Source organism: Daphnia carinata, chromosome 5, assembly GCF_022539665.2.
Source record: "Daphnia carinata strain CSIRO-1 chromosome 5, CSIRO_AGI_Dcar_HiC_V3, whole genome shotgun sequence".
Lineage (NCBI taxonomy): Eukaryota > Metazoa > Arthropoda > Branchiopoda > Diplostraca > Daphniidae > Daphnia > Daphnia carinata.
Window position 1 is genome coordinate 2,834,630 of NC_081335.1, and position 18,487 is coordinate 2,853,116.

At 40.1% G+C, this 18,487-nt stretch overlaps 6 protein-coding genes across 11 annotated transcripts; 2 read left to right on the forward strand and 4 right to left on the reverse strand.

The window, feature by feature from the left end:
- Positions 1-30: 30 nt before the first annotated feature.
- LOC130696737 (programmed cell death 6-interacting protein-like) lies at positions 31-3,663 on the forward strand. Its single transcript, XM_057519837.2, has 9 exons — positions 31-316; positions 510-628; positions 692-963; positions 1,018-1,254; positions 1,327-1,549; positions 1,612-1,735; positions 1,797-2,508; positions 2,574-2,883; positions 2,956-3,663. Exons 1-9 carry the CDS (start codon positions 105-107, stop codon positions 3,357-3,359), a joined length of 2,613 nt encoding a protein of 870 aa, XP_057375820.1. The 5' UTR covers positions 31-104; the 3' UTR covers positions 3,360-3,663.
- LOC130696738 (F-box/LRR-repeat protein 20-like) lies at positions 3,577-6,156 on the reverse strand. Its single transcript, XM_057519838.2, has 10 exons — positions 5,760-6,156; positions 5,631-5,698; positions 5,435-5,564; positions 5,213-5,376; positions 4,990-5,147; positions 4,790-4,929; positions 4,515-4,706; positions 4,347-4,448; positions 4,029-4,241; positions 3,577-3,968 (listed from the first exon to the last, which is right to left on the reverse strand). Exons 1-10 carry the CDS (start codon positions 5,778-5,780, stop codon positions 3,861-3,863), a joined length of 1,296 nt encoding a protein of 431 aa, XP_057375821.1. The 5' UTR covers positions 5,781-6,156; the 3' UTR covers positions 3,577-3,860.
- A 1,693-nt stretch (positions 6,157-7,849) lies between these two features.
- LOC130696473 (dymeclin-like) lies at positions 7,850-10,809 on the reverse strand. Of its 2 annotated transcripts, none has more exons than XM_059495299.1 (12): positions 10,542-10,809; positions 10,343-10,489; positions 10,093-10,278; positions 9,779-10,026; positions 9,529-9,705; positions 9,272-9,453; positions 9,086-9,211; positions 8,888-9,001; positions 8,671-8,833; positions 8,398-8,600; positions 8,219-8,329; positions 7,850-8,142 (listed from the first exon to the last, which is right to left on the reverse strand). In XM_059495299.1, the coding sequence occupies exons 1-12, from the start codon at positions 10,679-10,681 to the stop codon at positions 7,993-7,995; spliced, it is 1,947 nt and encodes a 648-aa protein (XP_059351282.1). In that variant the 5' UTR covers positions 10,682-10,809; the 3' UTR covers positions 7,850-7,992. The 2 variants fall into 2 exon arrangements, with proteins under 2 accessions (XP_059351282.1, XP_057375530.1); XM_057519547.2 differs by having other exon boundaries at positions 10,093-10,281.
- Positions 10,810-10,982: 173 nt separating this feature from the next.
- LOC130696716 (COMM domain-containing protein 4-like) lies at positions 10,983-15,331 on the forward strand. 2 transcript variants are annotated; one of them, XM_057519810.2, is made up of 7 exons: positions 10,983-11,205; positions 13,134-13,262; positions 13,348-13,413; positions 13,500-13,539; positions 13,820-14,020; positions 14,999-15,145; positions 15,205-15,331. In XM_057519810.2, the coding sequence occupies exons 2-7, from the start codon at positions 13,188-13,190 to the stop codon at positions 15,261-15,263; spliced, it is 588 nt and encodes a 195-aa protein (XP_057375793.1). In that variant the 5' UTR covers positions 10,983-11,205; positions 13,134-13,187; the 3' UTR covers positions 15,264-15,331. The 2 variants fall into 2 exon arrangements, with proteins under 2 accessions (XP_057375793.1, XP_057375794.1); XM_057519811.2 differs by lacking the exon at positions 10,983-11,205 and adding an exon at positions 12,258-12,502.
- LOC130696717 (uncharacterized) lies at positions 11,067-12,272 on the reverse strand. 3 transcript variants are annotated; one of them, XM_057519814.1, is made up of 3 exons: positions 12,135-12,272; positions 11,913-12,066; positions 11,067-11,784 (listed from the first exon to the last, which is right to left on the reverse strand). In XM_057519814.1, exons 1-3 carry the CDS (start codon positions 12,192-12,194, stop codon positions 11,543-11,545), a joined length of 456 nt encoding a protein of 151 aa, XP_057375797.1. In that variant the 5' UTR covers positions 12,195-12,272; the 3' UTR covers positions 11,067-11,542. The 3 variants fall into 3 exon arrangements, with proteins under 3 accessions (XP_057375797.1, XP_057375796.1, XP_057375795.1); XM_057519813.1 differs by having other exon boundaries at positions 11,850-12,066; XM_057519812.1 differs by having other exon boundaries at positions 11,067-11,796; positions 11,850-12,066.
- Positions 15,212-17,229, reverse strand: LOC130696715 (HMG box-containing protein 4-like). Of its 2 annotated transcripts, none has more exons than XM_057519809.2 (9): positions 17,106-17,229; positions 16,936-17,043; positions 16,354-16,877; positions 16,223-16,298; positions 16,099-16,163; positions 15,919-16,042; positions 15,783-15,861; positions 15,569-15,716; positions 15,212-15,494 (listed from the first exon to the last, which is right to left on the reverse strand). In XM_057519809.2, exons 1-9 carry the CDS (start codon positions 17,119-17,121, stop codon positions 15,327-15,329), a joined length of 1,308 nt encoding a protein of 435 aa, XP_057375792.1. In that variant the 5' UTR covers positions 17,122-17,229; the 3' UTR covers positions 15,212-15,326. The 2 variants fall into 2 exon arrangements, with proteins under 2 accessions (XP_057375792.1, XP_059351239.1); XM_059495256.1 differs by having other exon boundaries at positions 16,936-17,040; positions 17,106-17,121.
- Between the last annotated feature and the right edge of the window lie 1,258 nt (positions 17,230-18,487).

An 18,487-nucleotide genomic window follows, 5' to 3' on the forward strand; every position in this document is an offset into this window, starting at 1 on the left:
GAGGAGGCTTCATCGTCTAATCGTCGATGACACATAATAAAGTGAAGAAACTGAAATCGGGACTTGCCCGTTTAACGTCATTCGTCTAACTGTATTCAGAAGACATGGAGATGACGGATATACTGTCCGTTCCTTTGAAAAAGACATCAGAAATTGATTTGGTGAAGCCATTGAAGAATTTGATTGCTTTACGATTTTCGACGGCTGACAATCCCGAGAACTTTAACGATGCCATTTCGGAGTTGAACAAACTGAGAAGTCTCGCTTGCGTTCGTGCTATGGACAAGAATGAGGCGGCTATTGAGACTATTGCAAGGTATTTTATTAGGCATTTCCTAATAGAAGTTGTAACTTTTTGTACTAGTCCACCATAAATTACCATTATCCGCACTTCCATTTAGTTATAATGTCTGTTGCATTTTTGTGCTAGTTAAGTTGCGTAAAACAGAATCGTTATACAAAACATTGTGATTATGGAACAGTGTCGTGAAACTTTGCATTATTGCCAGGTACTGTGACCAGCTTGCCGCTTTAGAAGGCAAAATTCCTCCTCAAGATGTGCAGATACCCTTTAAATGGAAGGATGCATTTGACAAGGGTTCATTGTTTAGTGGCAAAATGAGCCTGAGTAAGTATTTAAAAAATAATAGAATCATTTGTAAACTATTAATAATGCATGCTTGTTCAACAGCAATCAACTCAATTTCTTATGAACGTATGTGTTGCCTATTCAACCTGGCTGCCTTTCAGTCCCAAGTGGCAGCAGTGCAGAGCCAAGAAAGTGATGAGGGTTTAAAACTTGCTGCCAAACTCTTACAATCAGCTAGTGGGATTTTTTCGTATCTCAAAGCAAATGTTATGGGTGCTCTTCAGCAAGAACCAACCCCAGATCTAAATCCAGAGATACTTGCTACTCTTTCATCCTTGATGTTGGCAGAGGCACAGGAAATCTTTGTCATTAAGGTTTGTTGGTTGTTTTTCCTGTTTTTTTTTTCTACAATACAGTGTTATTTTTAGGCTATAAGCGACAAAATGAAAGAAGCCATTGTTGCCAAACTGGCGTCGCAGTGCGACGAGTTTTATGCCGAAACACTGAAGCAAATGAAACATCCGACAGCCTCCTCGGTCTGGGAAAGAGAGTGGATTTCGAAAGTGACAGGAAAACAGTTGGCTTATCATGCAATCGCACAATATTACCAAAGTCGTGTTTGCAATGGGAAAAAAGCTATAGGAGAGGAAATAGCACGTCTACAGGTTGTTGTTTGATTTTTTTTTTTTTTTTTTTTTTTTACTAATTCAAGTAAATCATTTTCAAAATTTCTTTAGGACGCTATTGAGAACTTTAAGGCAGCCCAACAGCGCATTAGCGACGCGACTGCCTATCAGGATTATGTAAATAGAGCCCAGAAGGCACTTGCGGAAGCGCAAAAAGATAATGACTTTATCTACCACGAACGTGTACCCGATGTAAAAATTCTTGATCCTGTCGGAAAAGCGCTATTGGCCAAAACTGTTCCTATTCCGGAACGTCTTGGTGGGAGCTTCAAAGGTTAGTCATATTTATCTAATTATCGAGTATGTGGATGATCATATGGGACATGCGGCTTCTAGATTTATTCGAGGGTCTAACACCGGTAGTGGTCCACCAAGCAATGGCTGCATGGGATGTCCGCAAAACGGAAATTATCAACGTCGAAGTAGGCCGCATTCGGGAAGCGAATCAGATGCTCAATGGGTAACTTTTAATTTCGTATCCGTTAAGAAAGAGAATAATATTTGAATTACGGATATATTAGGACATTGGCCTCGCTGAACCTGCCGGCCGCCTTGGAAGAGTCGGCTGGTGAATCGCTTCCTCAGTCCCTGAAGGATAAAGCAAGAGCAGTCCGGCAGTCCGGAGGTATTGACATTCTTAAGGAATTGATTGGTAATCTCCCTTCGCTGCTGGAGCGTAACAAAGAGATACTTGATGAAGCCGAGCGGCTGTTAAATGAAGAACGACAATCGGATGACCAACTCAAAGCGCAATTTAAAGAAAGGTGGAGCCGAACGCCCTCAGTCAAGTTGACTGAAGCGTTTACATCAAATATCGCCAAGTATAGACAAATTTTGGCAAACGCTTCCAATGCTGACAATGTGGTCAAAGGGAAGTTTGAAAGCCATAGACGAGGTATCGAACTATTGAGTAGACCTGAAGGCGAGCTTGAGACTGCTGTGCCATCTGCTTCTCAATCAGCGGCAGATAATAGCCGCTCTCCGGCTGCTGCCCAGCTCAGACTCTTGATGAGTCAAGTGGACGATTTGAAAAGTGAAAGGGAAGTTTTGGAACATGAATTAAAGAACGCCACGATTGACATGAAACAACAATTCCTGGGTGCATTGGCCCAGGATGGAGCTATAAATGAGCCAGCCGTGTCAGTTGAGAAGCTTGGTCAAGTCTATGGCCCATCACAGAAGCGTATCCGAGAAAGCATCGACTTTCAAGCAAGTCTCATTCAACAAATACAGGTATATTTAATTACTTAAGACTTTTAAAGCTGAGGGCTTGGTCATTCTGACTTCATTTTTAATAGACGCTGAATGAAGATTTTGTCAAGGACAAAGCAGGTGGGAAGGGTCCTTCAGCTCGTGAAGAACTCCTGAAAGAATTAGCCACATCACATGATATCCACATGGAGGTGCAGAACAACTTGCAGGAAGGCGCCAAGTTCTACAACGATTTGACACAACTGCTACTCAGTTTTCAGAGTAAGATTTCAGACTTCTGTTTTGCACGTAAAGCAGAAAAAGAAGAACTGCTGAAAGATCTTACATCTTCGTATGCGGGGAATGCCAGTGCTAATGCCCCACCTTCTGAAGTTCCTGGCTACCATGCAACTCAAGGTACACATATTTTAAAGGACACCTAGAAATTCAGTGATGTCCTTGTATCCGTAAATGTGATATTTTTCCCAGCTCGTGAAGCACCAGCTAGGCCTCCTCCTCCTAACTTTGGAACAAGTGCTTCGGCAAGCAGTGCCCCGACAAGCAGTGCCCCATCCGCTCATTTAACGACATCGCCATCCCCTATGGCTCCACAAGTGGTTCCTGGCCAAACCGGCCCAGCTCCTAACCATTATCTTCCCTACCCAATCCAACCTTATGGTGGGATGCCCATGCCCATGCCCATGCCATACGGCTATCCTTCAGGTGGTGCTCCTCCGAACTATGATTACGCAAATCAAGCACAGTATCAGCAGCAACAACATCAACAATCGCAACAGCAGCCACAAGGAGCACCTGGCTATCCCGGATATAACTCGTATCCTTATCCTTATTATAACCCTGCCTACCCATATGCTCCTCCACGACCCTATTGATACTGTTAAATCAGTCGAAATTTTTCTTCTCGGTAAGTTTGAAACGACCCGTAGATTTCACTATTACTTTAGTGCCTTTTTTTTTGTCTTGATACGCGCTGTCTTTATTTCCCTTCGTCTTAAATATTTTTTTTTCTTCATTCTTATTCGTCTACGGTAACCGATGATCACATGGTTGTGTCCAGTTGATTGGCTATACAGAAAAAATACGATGTAATCAAGTTCGAATCGCTTGTATCAATTTTCGGTTAAATACTGTACACATCTGATTCATTTGAGAAAAAAGAAACAACAAAGAGCGACACGATTATGTCAACGAAGGGTATAATGTGACAGAACGTTATGTATAAAGGAGGTATAGGTCGAATGATTTTTCACTCTTTCCATCCGTTGTCAGTCTCCTAGCTGCTAGACGACTAAAAGCCAAATTTTGTATGTAATAAAATTTAGTTGCAGGTCAAGCGACTGATGATTGGAATTGTAAGGAAACATCATGCGAGTTTAGAGGATGACGCAACAGCGGCAATAGCGCTGACGAGAGCCGCCCACCGACGGAGGCGGAGTGACTGGAGCGAAGTAGGCGTGAACGCGGACGTTCGGTAAATAACTCTGTAAATTTAATAGTAAATGTTATTCTATGAAGAAACTTAAGGTAAAACTCTTTCGCACCCTTAATCGACGAATTCCTGCTCGAGTTATTAACTGGCAGTCGTACAATTCAATGCGCTGCAAACTATGACACGAGATGAGGTTATCCAATGCTAAGTCTGTAATGAGTGGGCAGTTGTCCAGTTCTAAGACAGCCAGATGCTCCGCTGCACAGGGAGACATACCGACATGACGGATTCCCTCGTCTGTAATCAACTCACAGTGTGATAAACTCTGCAACGTTCAATGGTACCAGTAATGAAATAACAACTTGGACTTGGAAAATCATCAAACCGCAAGAGTTTGGTTACAGAAATGTCATTTTCTGGAAATACGAACCATTTTCTCTAGACGAGGACATCCGGAAGCCAAGTAACTCAATGCCGCATCAGTTATTAGTACGCATTCTTCAAGGTCCATCCGTTTCAACAAGTGGCAATTCTGCAAGGTGTTTGTAGAAAGTCACACAAATTCACAAGGAGTCTAATAGCTTATGTTTTGGTTTACTCTCGCCAATGCTTGGAATCCCACGTCTGTGAATAAGGAGCAACGAGCCACTTCAAGGGTAGCTAAATGTGGGCAATGTTGTGATAAAGATGACAGTGTAGCATCTGTCAGGTGTCCACAGCCGGAAAGGCAAAGATAACGCATTTCTGGGCAACTACGGGCAAGTCGAGCCACCCCGACATCGGTAACCTCCTACGAAAACAGAGATATCGGTTTAAACGTAGAAGCTATCTTTAAGATTAACGCCACCTAATGAATAACACTTTTCAATTTACCAAGCAACCCTGAATGTTCACAGTATGCAATCGCGAACAAAATCGAGCTAGATGCGTCAAGGCGTCGTCCCCAATCAGGACACACCCCCGACAGAGGAAAGTCATCAAGCCGGAACAGCCTTTGGCGAGCACTTCAACACCTACAACAGAAAGACGACTAAAATAATTTTCCACTTACACTCAACTGTTAATATACTAACCATTTTGAGAAACAAGATCACACCATGACAAGTCAATGTATATTAACTGTGGGCAACCGTCTGCCAGAGCTTTCAATGCTTGATCTGTTATTGCAGGGCATGAGGAGAGGTTAAGTCTTTGAAGCTTGACACAGTGGCGACTCAAAGCCAAGCAGGTGCTGTTTAGAAGATCAATTTAGTATCTTATACCAGGAACATGTAATGTCTGTTCTTAGTGGTTTACCTATCTGTGATTCGTTTACATTGATTGAGATTTAGGTCCTCAATATTGTTGCAATACTGTGAAAAGGTTCTCATGGCAGAATCACCTACTGACTGGCAGCCTTTGAGGCTGAGCTGCTTAAGAAAACCTCCACATCGCTTGGCTATATTCTCAACAACAACTCCCTAGAAGAGATATTCCATCAAAAACACCTTACATTAAAATATGTTGACTAGATCCTACCTCTACATCACGCTGAAAACTGAAAAGATCTACATATTGCCAATTGCTCCCATCTAGAGCTAAAATATTCCAGTATTTAGCTACCTGAGCACAGCGGCACAAGGAAACAATATCCAGAAAGGAAAAAACTCTGTAAAACAGTATTATTGTGTTGGTTTGTTTTAAAATAACTTTATTTAAAATGCTGACAGCGCACCTCAGCAGAAGTTCCTTGGGAAGTTTTCTGATAATAAGTGCCTCTTCCTCTGTCCAGGGTTTGGACAACTGTGACAGAAAAGAAAGCCAGTTTAATGTCACCATACAAAAAAAAAAAATGTCACCCCACCTTAAATGAGCTGGACTTCATTTATACAACATAGAAATTTAGAATGAAAATAAATCACAATTGGTGATCGCATTTATTTTCAAAAATATAGGATTATGGGGGTTGCTAAGCGTAAAAACTGCGACGCATTGCGTGACACGGGTGGCGCATTGAACTACCCCACGTAGCGATTGAGAGGTTTACGAGAAAAACAAAACAAAACAAAAAAATTGCTTTCTGTAAAACAACCGAGAAAGGATAGAGTAATATTAACACTGCCTAACGGTTAATGAATTGTTTTATCCAATTCCTGTACTAGACAGAATATGTCAATAACGAGTAATGCTTCCTTTGAACTATTTACACCCATAGACACTGTCTTTTGTTGTTCTCATGCGCCTATCTGATCAGCTGTTTGCTGTAGTCTCCTTTGGGGATAGCCGTGGCAACATTTCAAAACCATTAGAAAATACTTTTATTTCAAAATCACAATAAATAGAAATAACAAGTAGTTAGGTTATTAATCGAAAATCTTATTGAAATAACTCCCTCTTGACTTAAACAAACTTTAAAAATATACGATTTACGAAAATAAAATGTATTTGCCTATTTGGCATTACTGGCACTAAAGCGCCAGATGGCATTTTTCTGTTTATCTGACACTGTCATTACTTCGCTAAAACTTAAATGCTCAGTTTATCGATTACAATATTCCAATAGTGTCAAAAGTAACTATCTATCTGAATCTTAAATCCCAAAATACTTGAAAAGCACTGGAGTTACAGTATATCCAAACAAAACAAAGTATTTTAGATAATGTTGAAATAGTTGCATATGTGTATTAATTTCAAAGAGCGCTGCTAGAGGAGCGACGTTCGTGTACACAGCAGTAGTTCTATCGTTCTATTAGAAGTATAGTGCGTAAAGCATACTGGCTAGAAGTGTAAGGCATGTTAATCCTATTCCGTAATTTCTTACCATACTATTAATTACTGTATTAGAAAAATAGTTGTGAAATTTCAGGCTAATGGGAAGGGTACCACAAGCAATTGTAATTATGTGACCATTGAAACAAACTTAATGTTTCACTGCTGTGATTGTTAATAACATTCAATCCAGAGCAAGCGTCTGAACATTGGTATCCAGTTTGTGCAATGTTTCAAGTGGAACATCTCCTAGGATGGAATCAGCTGTAGATAGTTTGACAAGCTATTTAAAAAGGTAAGTATATTTTTCCTCATACAATTTCAGTTATGAGTGTCTTTTGTCAATGAAGAATCTTTAGACAAAAAACAGGGATGGGAAATGTTACAGAGTGAAATAAATTTTTTTTTTGAGCTATGTAATGACATCCAATGCAAAAATATCCCCATCTATGTTCAACTGTTTTTGCTTTTCTTGTTAGCACATTGGATATCACTAAACATTGTTTCTCATAATTTTTGCTGGTACCACATACTATTTTTACACCTTCACCTTTCCCTTCCTGTCTTAACATTCAGCCCAATAACCGGAGAGTCCAAAAATCGAACGCGTACTACTTATCGCGTTGCACAGAGTCATCAAAAATTTACGTTGCATCCATCCAAGCAAAACATTTCTTTCTTTCTGTTACAACTGTACTTTTTGTTTAGAAGGAATATAATGTGAAGACCATCATAATCATTTAGCTGATGCTAACCCTATGCACAGGTGAATCACAGATTTCCTTGACGTAATCCAAGCGACAGCATTTATTTGAACGACTGCGGTAGGTAGAGCTTTGTTTCTATTGGCAGTGTGTTGCCTGACTTGCATGTGCAACATGTACCAACAGCTGTTCAATGGACAGACACTCTTGGAGATTAAGTTTATCGTCTAATGAAATCCCCAACGCCAAATTTGCGGCGTAACTACAGTATTCTGGCGACACATCCGATTATTAGCTTGCGTTGTTATTGGTTCAATTGTTATCCATGTACCTATAGAAGTATGAGATTTTCGCATTGCTCAGATCTCGTTTGTGTCTTGGGTTGCTTTTTGTTAATTTCTATCTATAGGGAGGTAAATTATGATTCTCATCTCTTTTATTGCATTGCTGAAGCTAAAAGTCACAAATTTAGACGTAATGCTGAATTTTAAAGAAATATTTATACGTACGCAGACACTAATCGAGCACTGCATATTCGAAGTAAGACAACTTCTTGCACAAAACTTTTAACCGAAAAGGCATTAGCAAACAATAGGTATATGGTTTTAGCTTTCAGAATCTTGTCTATTTCGCCTCGTTCTCTGACCCTATGGTCATATCATCATTGCTCCAGCAAAGGGCGGAAGTTGACTGAACCATGGACCAAACGTATGGAATAAAAAACTCTTCGGGCTGATCTTCTTCCACATAGCGAAACTTAAGTTCTGGAAATTTCTTTATTATGATTAAGAAAAGGGTATATGAAAATTCAGGTGCACGAAAATTTTAAATTGTTAATTTGTTTACTAACCTTGAGTTGATCCTTAGGAAAATCAACACAACCTAATTGTATAGAGTGGAGGATTTCATTCACACCCGGTTCACTTAATTGACTGATTCTGTTACTGAAATAGTTGGAAACCTAAAAAGAACCAAAGAATTAAAACTATGGGTCAGCACCCATGTCTTCAGAGCTGAATGTAATATTACAGTATCAAGATTGGCAACAATGTCTTGGAATGCCGGATGTCTTCTTAGTACGTCCAAAACTTCTTTTTTATGTAACACGCTGTAAATCAGATTTTGATTACATCCTAGTTGATGGGTGAAAGCAGCATTCAGAATCTCCAACAGCATTCGTAGTACTTCCTCGAGAATACTAAGGTCTTGTTCCAGCTGTTCCCTTGATGCACCTGAAAGGAGGAAAAAAATATGTGTATGTTTAGTGAAGAATATCGTAAACGCGACTCTTCTACTCACCACCTTCTACGTCGCTAGATTTCAGCTGCTGTACAACGCGGATTCTTCGTTTGTTCAAGGTACATAAAAGTGAAACTAGCCTTTCGCATGTGTAAGGATGTAGCCGGCGGAAATACGCCGCCATATTAGCAAGCGTAGCAAGACAATTGGTATGTAAATATTTGTCCTATGTAAGAAAAAATTAAGTATCGGAGACTTTTAAAATTCCCATTATGTTTACACTAGCTTTCACTATATTCCGCTGAATAGTCCGCGTGATGACGATTACAGCTAAGCCACCTAAGCTGACCTCATTCAGTACACGGTCCGTGTACCACAAAGGATTTCGGATGATCTTAATTTCAACAAAGAAAGCAAATAAAAAATCAGACAAATATTCGTACAACGCAGTGCAGACGTGGTTGGATGCCATTCTTACCACATTATGGATATTAGAATTGAAGCCTTCGTCTTCGCTCAGCAAAAGAAGAATAATCAGGGACATGTAAAGATGATGAGATCCTTCATCGTCACCCTTAAATAGCTCTTGAAGTAAGGCAATAACCTAAAGCCAAACAGGACTATTACGAATTCAGAAAAAGTATCCGTGATGTCAAAACTAAACCATTCTCTGAATATCAGCGTGAGTATAAACATAGTTGCGAAATTGTTGATGCTGATGAAGAAGCATGTAAAGCAACAAAGTTGTTCTTTCGTCCCCTAAACGATCGCATAACGTTGAATACAAAACCGAATAGTCCAACCTAAAACAAGCTGACGGATGGACGGGAGATACCTGAACGGGATCTAAATTGCAAGTAGGTAAAATTAGTTTACATAATTTCTTTCACTAGAAAAAGATTATATTTTCAAGATTAATACCTTGGGAATCGGTAAAAGACAGCAGGGCTTGCCGATAGGGATTAGACCAATTCTTTTCCATACTGCAGTGGTTAGTCAAGACAAGCAGTAAAAGTAAGGACTGGTTAGCAAAATCAGACAGAGCATCAACTGGTTCTGCCGAAGAACTACTGCGAGACAACAGACTCCAGAGTCCAGCTAGAATGTCAAGCAGTAAATTAAGCAAGGCCAGAGGATGATCCCATCCTAATTCTCTTTCTTGATAACTTACTGGCTAGGCCAAGAACAATACTGCCACCCTGCTCAGGTTTTCTGAGCCACCGAACAGGAACTGGTTGCTGCTGACAATAATGTTGTAGCAAAGTGCGTGTTAGTAAACCAGCGTGCAAGGCTCCCGGCCCATGCATTAAACACTTGAAAATAATGGACTTGTTGTTGGTGAGGTATGATGAAGCAGCCACAAAGAGAAGTAACATGAGTGTTTGAATACATTCTCTGTGTAGAAGGGCAGTTTCCTCCCTTGAGAAAAAAGAAATCCCTTTACAGTTGGTAGATTTTTCCAATTACATTGTACTTTTTACTAACCTAAGAGGAACATCCACCAATATTTCTACAAGTTGAACAGCAAGGTTTTCTAACAAACTCTCACAGCTATCTTCTTGTTGAAATGAAAATTTTTTAATCAATACAGCCTCTTTTTCTAAACGAATCCAATGGCTGAAAATGGAACGTACAATGAAAAGAGCATTGCAAGTTTGCCATATGAAAATTCTACTGTGGAGAGAGAAAACAAAATTATAAACTAATAACCACAATAAATACTATTCTACTTCACTTATCACACTGTGCAGAAGCTTTAAGCTCGGTTGCTCTAGCAAGAAACACCCTCAACAGAGAGCTTGTGTTTCTGGTAGCTTGATTATTGCTTTCAAGAACTTGAAAAAGGTTGGCTGTTGCTTCAATAAATTCATGATTCTCTGAGCTAAAAACATTGTGTTAATCAATTATTAAGAAAATATAAGCAACTTCAATACTTGGAAAGCGGGATCTGGAGATTAAAAGAAAATAGCTGGTTCCAAGCTGGGTCGTTCGCTGTCAAAGGTATCGAACCACACAATTGAAACAACTGTTCATTGTTGCTCAAGTTAGCTATTGAACTGCATTGGGCCCCCATTATTATTATTGTTATTTTTAGCACATTTTCCAAGATGAAAAGGTTTTAAATAAGCTTGCTAACCCACTGGAAGCACAAACACTTCTCCTGGAATAGCCAATAACTTCAAAAACACTTGTGAAGTCCACGTCAGTCACCATAGCAGACGAAGCTTTATTTTCATCAAGCCGGTTGATCGAATCGGTTTTGGCAACCTCCTAATTATAATTATTTGTGCAATACGACAGTCAGCTGTTTTGGAACTTTGAATGTCGAAAACAAAAACAAGTGACTACTGACTAGTGAAAAGGGCGAAAGAACACGGCTTGCCGCGTCAGATTGGCAGTTTCCTGTGAGCTGTTTCATAGATATCTTTGAAGCTTTCTTTGTTAATCGCCATTGAAAGTTCAAGGTGTAAACGTGTATTTAAGATCTTAAGTGTTTTCATGGCTCAAATACGTTAGCTCATCATTCAACAGATTTCAAAATTACAGACTGCAATTTTCTTCAAGGGCTATTGGTATACGTCTTCTATTACAAACGAGGTAAAGTGGTCTGAATAACGAATGTATTACAGGGTCTGCCTTTAAATAGATAGTTCGTAAAGTTAAGGTATTGTTTGGATGATCTGATTAGGATACTCAACATTATTTGGACTAGTGAAGCTGGGACATCTTAGCCAACGGGTGTGCTATTAATCCAATTTTTTATTGAGAGGCTTTAGAACCAAAATTATGGTAATTGCAAAGAAGAAGGTATATTCTACAAAGAAATCTTTCTTTCTTGCATTTCAAGGTTGATCGTTAACATTACAGTACTTGATCATCTTCATATAGGCTTACATTTTCCTGCCTCCCAGAACAGTTTAAGCCAGCCAGTTTTCTACAGCAATGGATACTTTGACAAGTTGAAGTTTTTCTTTCCACGTGCCGCCCAAAAGGGTTCAACAGCTTGAGAGGCCGGCCGAGCTGGCCGATTGCGGAATCGTTGGCCAGAGTGAATAATCGAGGTATCTCTTCCTGATGAGCGCTTTTCCCTTCTCTTTCCCTCTTCTTCAGTTTCTTTCATATCGGATGTAGGACTTCGTTTACCCCTTGCAGCCCAGAATGGTACTTCGAGGTCGTCTATAAAAACATCTTTAATAGAATTATTTGCATTCAGAATTTGCAAAGTCGAAAGTGAAGATCACCTTTCTTCCCTCTAGTCGCCCAAAAAGGCAAACCTTCGCCACTGTCCGCTGAGTATTTTTTACCTCTCGCGGCCCAAAAGGTTCCATCTCGTTTATCAAATATAGCTGCCACGAAAGGTTCGACTAGCACACTATCGGGCCAACTACCATCAAGCGAGGCCTTTTTCCCGCGCGCTGCCCAGAACATATCTTGATCAGCATTTACATTTCCAGAAATCTTCAAAAATTTAAACAAGATGTTTTACTATTCTAATTGACATAATTACAGCGTGATGAGGAACTTACCGCCAAAGTCGCCCAGCCAGAAGCTAGCACAAAAATAATCTTGATTAGTTCAATTTTCATTTTTTCAGCGCTACTCGTAGACCAGGTTGTGTCTTACCCTGTTCAACTATCTTTTCTGTTTCAGCGTCTCAACCCCAGCTTTTATTTATACTGTGGATCTTTGCGAACAAGCGTCTTTGTTGTTCTCCGGACGTCACTGGGCGTTTGCGCCGTTGAATGCCGCGACATTTTGGCCCACGACAGCACTTGATGAATGAAAATGCATCTCGGTTTGCCTTCGTCTCACCCATTCCTTGCTTAGATTCTTCATCCCGTCTTTATTTTCTCTTGTGTGACATCTTTCATTTGCCTTGCAATCCACCAACAAGGTGATTAGTACCTAGTTCACTCCACTACCCCTAGCTTTTGTTAATTGGTTATTTCTTTTTTTTTTTTTTCGAGCATGCGATCTTGGTGCAGTTAATTGAATAAGGAATTGGTTTCCGGTCGTCCATATATCGAACACGTTATGATAATTTGTTCAACGATTACGGACACTGCTCGAGCCATAATCTAGCAAAACTATTTATTTAGTTGATTATAAATAGCTAATAATTTTTATCGGGTTAGCCAGTTTAGTTTGACGTGTTCTCTTTTGTTTTTAAATTTTGTTACCTAATTGGGGTTCACTGCAAACTACTAAGAAAAGAGGCGAGGAAATCATTTTCATCGTGTTTGGGTAATCCCATGTTATTTGGTGATACGCTTCTTCGCGTCAAACAAATCTCGTTTTCGGTCCCCGTTTTTTATTGCCCTGTACAAAAGAAATAAGAAAAGCAAAGGGCCGTGAGATGAGATCTAAAACAAAAAAGCTGTCGGGCAGAAACAATCCAATTTGCCTATGTCGTATCTAGCCTCCGCCTGTGTTTTTTGTGTATGCGAATTGGACTCCCAGATGCATCAACCACAAACGTTCAATCTCTTAAAAGTTTGCTTCTTTTCTTATCGTCCCTTTTCCAGAGGTGGAGGGAATCATAGTGCTGCCGTTTCCATTTTCCTGATTCGGGCGGCGCAATGAAGTTCCGCTTTTGTGGAGATCAAGACTGTCCCGATTGGTTCCTAACCCAAATGGCCACACTCTCTCGTCTGGTGAGGTGCCATTAACCCGTCCAGATTCCAAAAACTGATTGTTGGTTGCTATCGATTTCTCTCTATCGATGATTTCTCATTCCAGAGTTCAGTCAAGGCGAAGCTGCTTACCCAGCACGTGGCCCGCCATTTGACCGGGGAAGCGATAGACGTGAGTATTCTGCATGGTGTGCGTCATTCGTTGATTGGAATGCAAGCAGTGACTAGCTGATTTTGTTCTTTTCATGTGGAACGCAGTTGGAGAAGAGTAATTCTTTGCTAGCCGATTCCAAGCTTCGTAAGTGCATTTGCCATTTCATATGGATATATTTGGTAGCTAGCAGCAGTAAACGGAATGGATAGACACGTTTTTCCTTTGGCTTGATGCCCCATTTTGAAATTAACTTGTTCAAAGGGTGGGGCGTAGATGCGTTCTGTCTGTAAGACAACGAACGACTGCATTTCCACCGCCTTTGGGAATCATCTCATTGTTTGCTGTAAACTTTCGCGGATACAACAGAGATATAACGTCTCATTTATCTTATATTTCCCTTTTGTTGCTTTTTTCTCACGTACAGCTGAAAGTGATGTTCGATCGTTGCTCGCCTCTATCCAGTTTGTTTTAACGTCTGCGTCTCGCTTCGCTACCGGAGAAGACCACCTGCGAGCCGAATTACAACAAGTCGGACTTCCTCGTGAACATGCTACGGCACTAGCTAAAGTTCATCATGATTATGCTGATTCAATTCGAAAGCATTTGATTCGCGACAGCCTAATGAGTAAGTACGGTACCTAGCGCCGTGCCATTTTTATTTTCTTTAACAATTACAACTATTAACAGATCTACGCCGAAAAGCTCTTAATTTATGATTCATGCCCAGTATTCGGATGACTATAACGAACGTAAATGAGTACAGGGCGTGTATCGCATTGTGACTAGAAAAGCCGACGCCCATGCGAATGAAACATTTTGTACTGTGCGCGTTTTTAAACCCTAGTGTGCTTGTTGAAAAGGTCGTGGGAAATCGGCCAGTCCTTTATTTCAACTGTAATTTTGCTGTGATAACCCGTCGTCAACCCGAGCTTTCCTAAATTTAATGACGCTCCTATACTTGTAGTCCTAAATGAACAGAGAATTCTTTCTGTTTATTTCTTTGCCTCAGCTGTTAAGAGGCTATGCTTCGAATCCCAAACGCAGAAAAGGTACGAAAAAATTACTGCCACTGTGATCTGTAAATCACTGAAGAGGAAACTGAGCTGAATTGTTTGCACGACTGCCTCACGCTCCGGCTCGTGTTTTGCTTAACAGCCTAGTTTTCCCTATTGGACGTCCACTAACGAACAGGCACAATTTCATTACCTCCATGCTATTTTTTGTGGGTGAAGATGATTGAACATGCGTTTCTCAAAATAAGCTATCGAGGATGCATACATTCTCAATCCATTTCCCAACACTTCTGAGATAATAAGGAATTAAATTGCATTACCACCAATCAATGCCAAGCTATTCATCTCGATTGCTTTGGCCACTTGTGTATATTTACGCCACGAAATCCGAGTGTTGGAGGTAGATTAGTTAACATGAGCAAAGAGGCGCCGTAGGTACGCATCATCAAATTATGCAAAGCAGTAAAATTTGCGCATTACATTCATGATTGTTTGTACTGTTTCTTGTGATTGAATGTTTTTGTTGTTAATTACGGTGATGAAATTCCTAAAGAAAACAAAAGAATACTAGTATCTATTTTGCATTATAGGGAACAAGTTAGAAGACTTGAGCTGGCGGAAAATCGATGGATCCCATCTAATCGAATTGACTTTTCAAATTAACGAAGGTCTCACGCCGAAAAATAGCGCAGTCTCCATGATGGTGGATCCAACGAAATTGCAGAATTTACTATACGGTCAGTTTGCTTTTTTGAATCATTTGTTATGCTTAACGAAATTTATTTTTTTCCCTCAGATATGGAGAAAGTTCGTAGTTTAATTGCTAAACATGGACTGGCTACCAATGTCGAATAGGGAGACATTTAGAGGAATATTACATCGCATTTGGTTCACAAGACGAAGCATAGATTGTTTCATTTATAGTCCGGGCATGATATAAGCGATGTTATCCAAAATGCGGCTGAGAGTCTCGGGTGGGCAGCCATCCGTTTCGGGTGTGAGACGTGTGAGGCAGAGCAAAGGCCCAAGAGCGCAGACCACCGAATCCAGGAGAACAGATAGGCTCCCCGAGACGGCGATTTGTCCCTGCATGAGAAAATCCTGAGAGGTGCTATGGTCCCGAAGAATGAGACATTTAGATAAAGATTATGTATATTTACGTTCTGCTCCTTCAGCCGAGAACCGATGACAGAAAGAGATTCTCCTAGAAGATGAAGGTGCGTCGCTACATCTAGTGGTTCCAGTTCATGAGCTCTCGGCTGCACGATCATGGATGGTGAGGTAAGCGTAGAACTTTCATTCTCCGCACTGGAAAAAGGTTTAGACATTTATTAGTTTACATTTCGGAGCGCATAATTTTCTTGGTTTTCATACATGGTAACATTTTCAAATCCCTCAGAGCTAGCAAAACGCTGCTTCGGTGGACTGAGTGGTTTGGCTGTAGTGCGAGCACCTGAAGTTAAGACCTGTTGATTACGAGAATATTAAAGGGGGGAATATTTTTTGATACCTGCGAAAACACGTTTTGATGATACCGTTGTTTTTATTCGGTTAATGGGTTGCGGTTTCGTTCCCGTAGAAATCATGCCACCAGAAGACTTTGTTCCTTGGCGCATCGCTCGTCGTTTCCATGTCTAAATTGAAAATGCATAGTCTACATCTTGTGATTAAGAGGGCAACAACAGAATACCATCCGTTCCGCTTGAGAGACAGTAGACCAAAGTTCTCCTAGTCGTTTGGATACTTGTTCGAATTCTGTAAAACAGAACACGGATTAAAATTCTTCTTCTTCTAAACAAGGTTGTAACACTTACTAAGGTCAGGATTTTGTCGGCTCACGGTTGGCCTCATTTCTTTCGACCAAAGCATGTACGCGGTGAATCTTGTTTTCTAAAATTTATCATAAGATACTGCTTTGCAAACAAATGCGAATATATCACCATACCCCTTTATCCTTGCGTTGCGCTTTCTGCCGGGCGGCTACCAATTTCCCATCTTTCAACACAATTTTTTTCTTTGCATTTTCAAGAAGATAGAGTGAAGGTTGTTTAGTGGTTCCTAAAAAGTGAGGAGGGTCTGAAGGACCTGCTATATCAACATCAGCTTCACTATCTGAATTTGTTTCCAGATCAATATGGTCATCACTGTCTTCTTCCATATCAGCTATATCTCTCTTGAAATTGGAGTTATGGCTGTGGTGTTTCATTTTTTCAGTATCTTTTATGAGGCTGTCATTTTGCTCATATTCATCTAGTTGGCTGTTAGAGTCATCATGGTAAGTATCAAGCTCTTCTTTATCAAGTGAATTGCTGAATTCATCACTGTCACTGTTAGATGCATCTTCTTCATAAGCTTCTTGTTTGAAACTTGACTGGCTCACACTTTTGGGAATGCGAATTTGTAAAGGAGGGACTGTAAGTCGTGCTTTTGCTGGCTCAATAGACTTTTTAGGTTTTCCCCTTGCAGAGTCTGGAAACCAACAAAAATTCTTGATTTCAAATATCATCTTCTAGTTAGATTTACTTACAATTTTGTCCTCGTTTAGGACGAATATCTGTTTCGTCTGGTGATTCGTAGTCCAGTAGCTTAGACGACTTCTTTCGGACACGGCCTGATCGCGATACGCCAATTACTTCTGAAAAGAGAAAAATCATTTAATTTTAAACTGTATGCAAAGCACCTTTCTAAAAAGCTCACCGTCTTTACTAGCCATTGACGTAGGTTTCTGAAAAGAAAATTGTAGTTGTAAACGTCACAGCTATAGAGCAGGCGGGAAAGTTCTGTGAAGCGTCTTAGCAACGGACCCTAGCAACGGTTTTTTTATATGTTGCCGGTAGATGGTAGCTATTGTTTGTTGGGGGAACTTGCCCTGAAGGGGCGACATTGAACATCGTTTTATTGTTTTTATCTCTGTAAAACTTAAAGAAATGCATCTACTCTACGTGAAGGAAAAAAAAGTAGTTTGAAAAATAAAAATAAATAATTTTCGATTCTGTAACTTATTTGTTTATGTGTCGTAGATATCACAATGTTGTTAGCTGCATTGTGGTCAGGGCTGGGTCAGAGTACGATACAAAATTGGACTAGTGTCTGACGTCAATCTGCATGCTGCCAAGAAAAGAATTGCACAATGTCTGCTCATTAGAGGGTGGTGGAGGTAAGGTGATTGAACTAATTTGGTTATTGGCATGCAAAACTCTTTGAATAGCGATCAATGTAGTCGATCTTTCACATACATACATGGGAATATTTTGTACAATATCTCTTACTGAAAAATAAATTCGTAAGAAATTTTGAACAAATTATTTTTGTACTAGGAATGTTGCTCAGTTTTCATTTTTTTTTAACTCTTTATTTACCGCTCGACCTACGAAGCAAATGGGTAAATATTACTGCATGCACATTTTTAATATGTGGGAAAAAAGTTCAACTTGGTTCGCAGACGAATTACAGCAAGAAGGATGAGGCAACAGCTTACTTACAGGTTGATCTAGACCTCGTTTTTGTTTACTTAGTACGAAATCAACCTGTTTTTCTTAGACCAGCATTTCCCCTCACTTTCATCAATGAAATTATTCACTTTTCGTAAACATGCCAACATATGTGCTGAGTGGCAGACCGTTTTACTTCAATTTTCATTCGTTGTTGAAGTATTTATTGGCTCAGCTCGTAGAAACCGAGAAAAGTTTTAAATGCGTTTGGCACAGCTAGTCACTGCATCGACGTTTTTAGCATTTTGAACTGATTTCAATCAACGTGCAAAGATTACCCTTCTGGCTCATTGAGTTCCATTAGCACTGTCTGTTCAAAGCCCAACTAACACTGGCGGTTTTCAAAGCTACTTGTTTTGCCTAGTAAACATATCTTTTGTAATTGCCCCAGTTTGGAAAGATTTGAAAACTTTTCGATCCCCCCGTATCTTCTCCTTGTATTGGCTCATTTTGGCTCTGACTACGTCAAACAGTAATACTATGCAACCGACATTGAATGAGATGTAGGTTACCCATGCACTGGTTAACCTGCATCTCACAAACAAGGCAAACAAGTTACCCCCTTTTTTCGTAATGCTAGTCATAAAC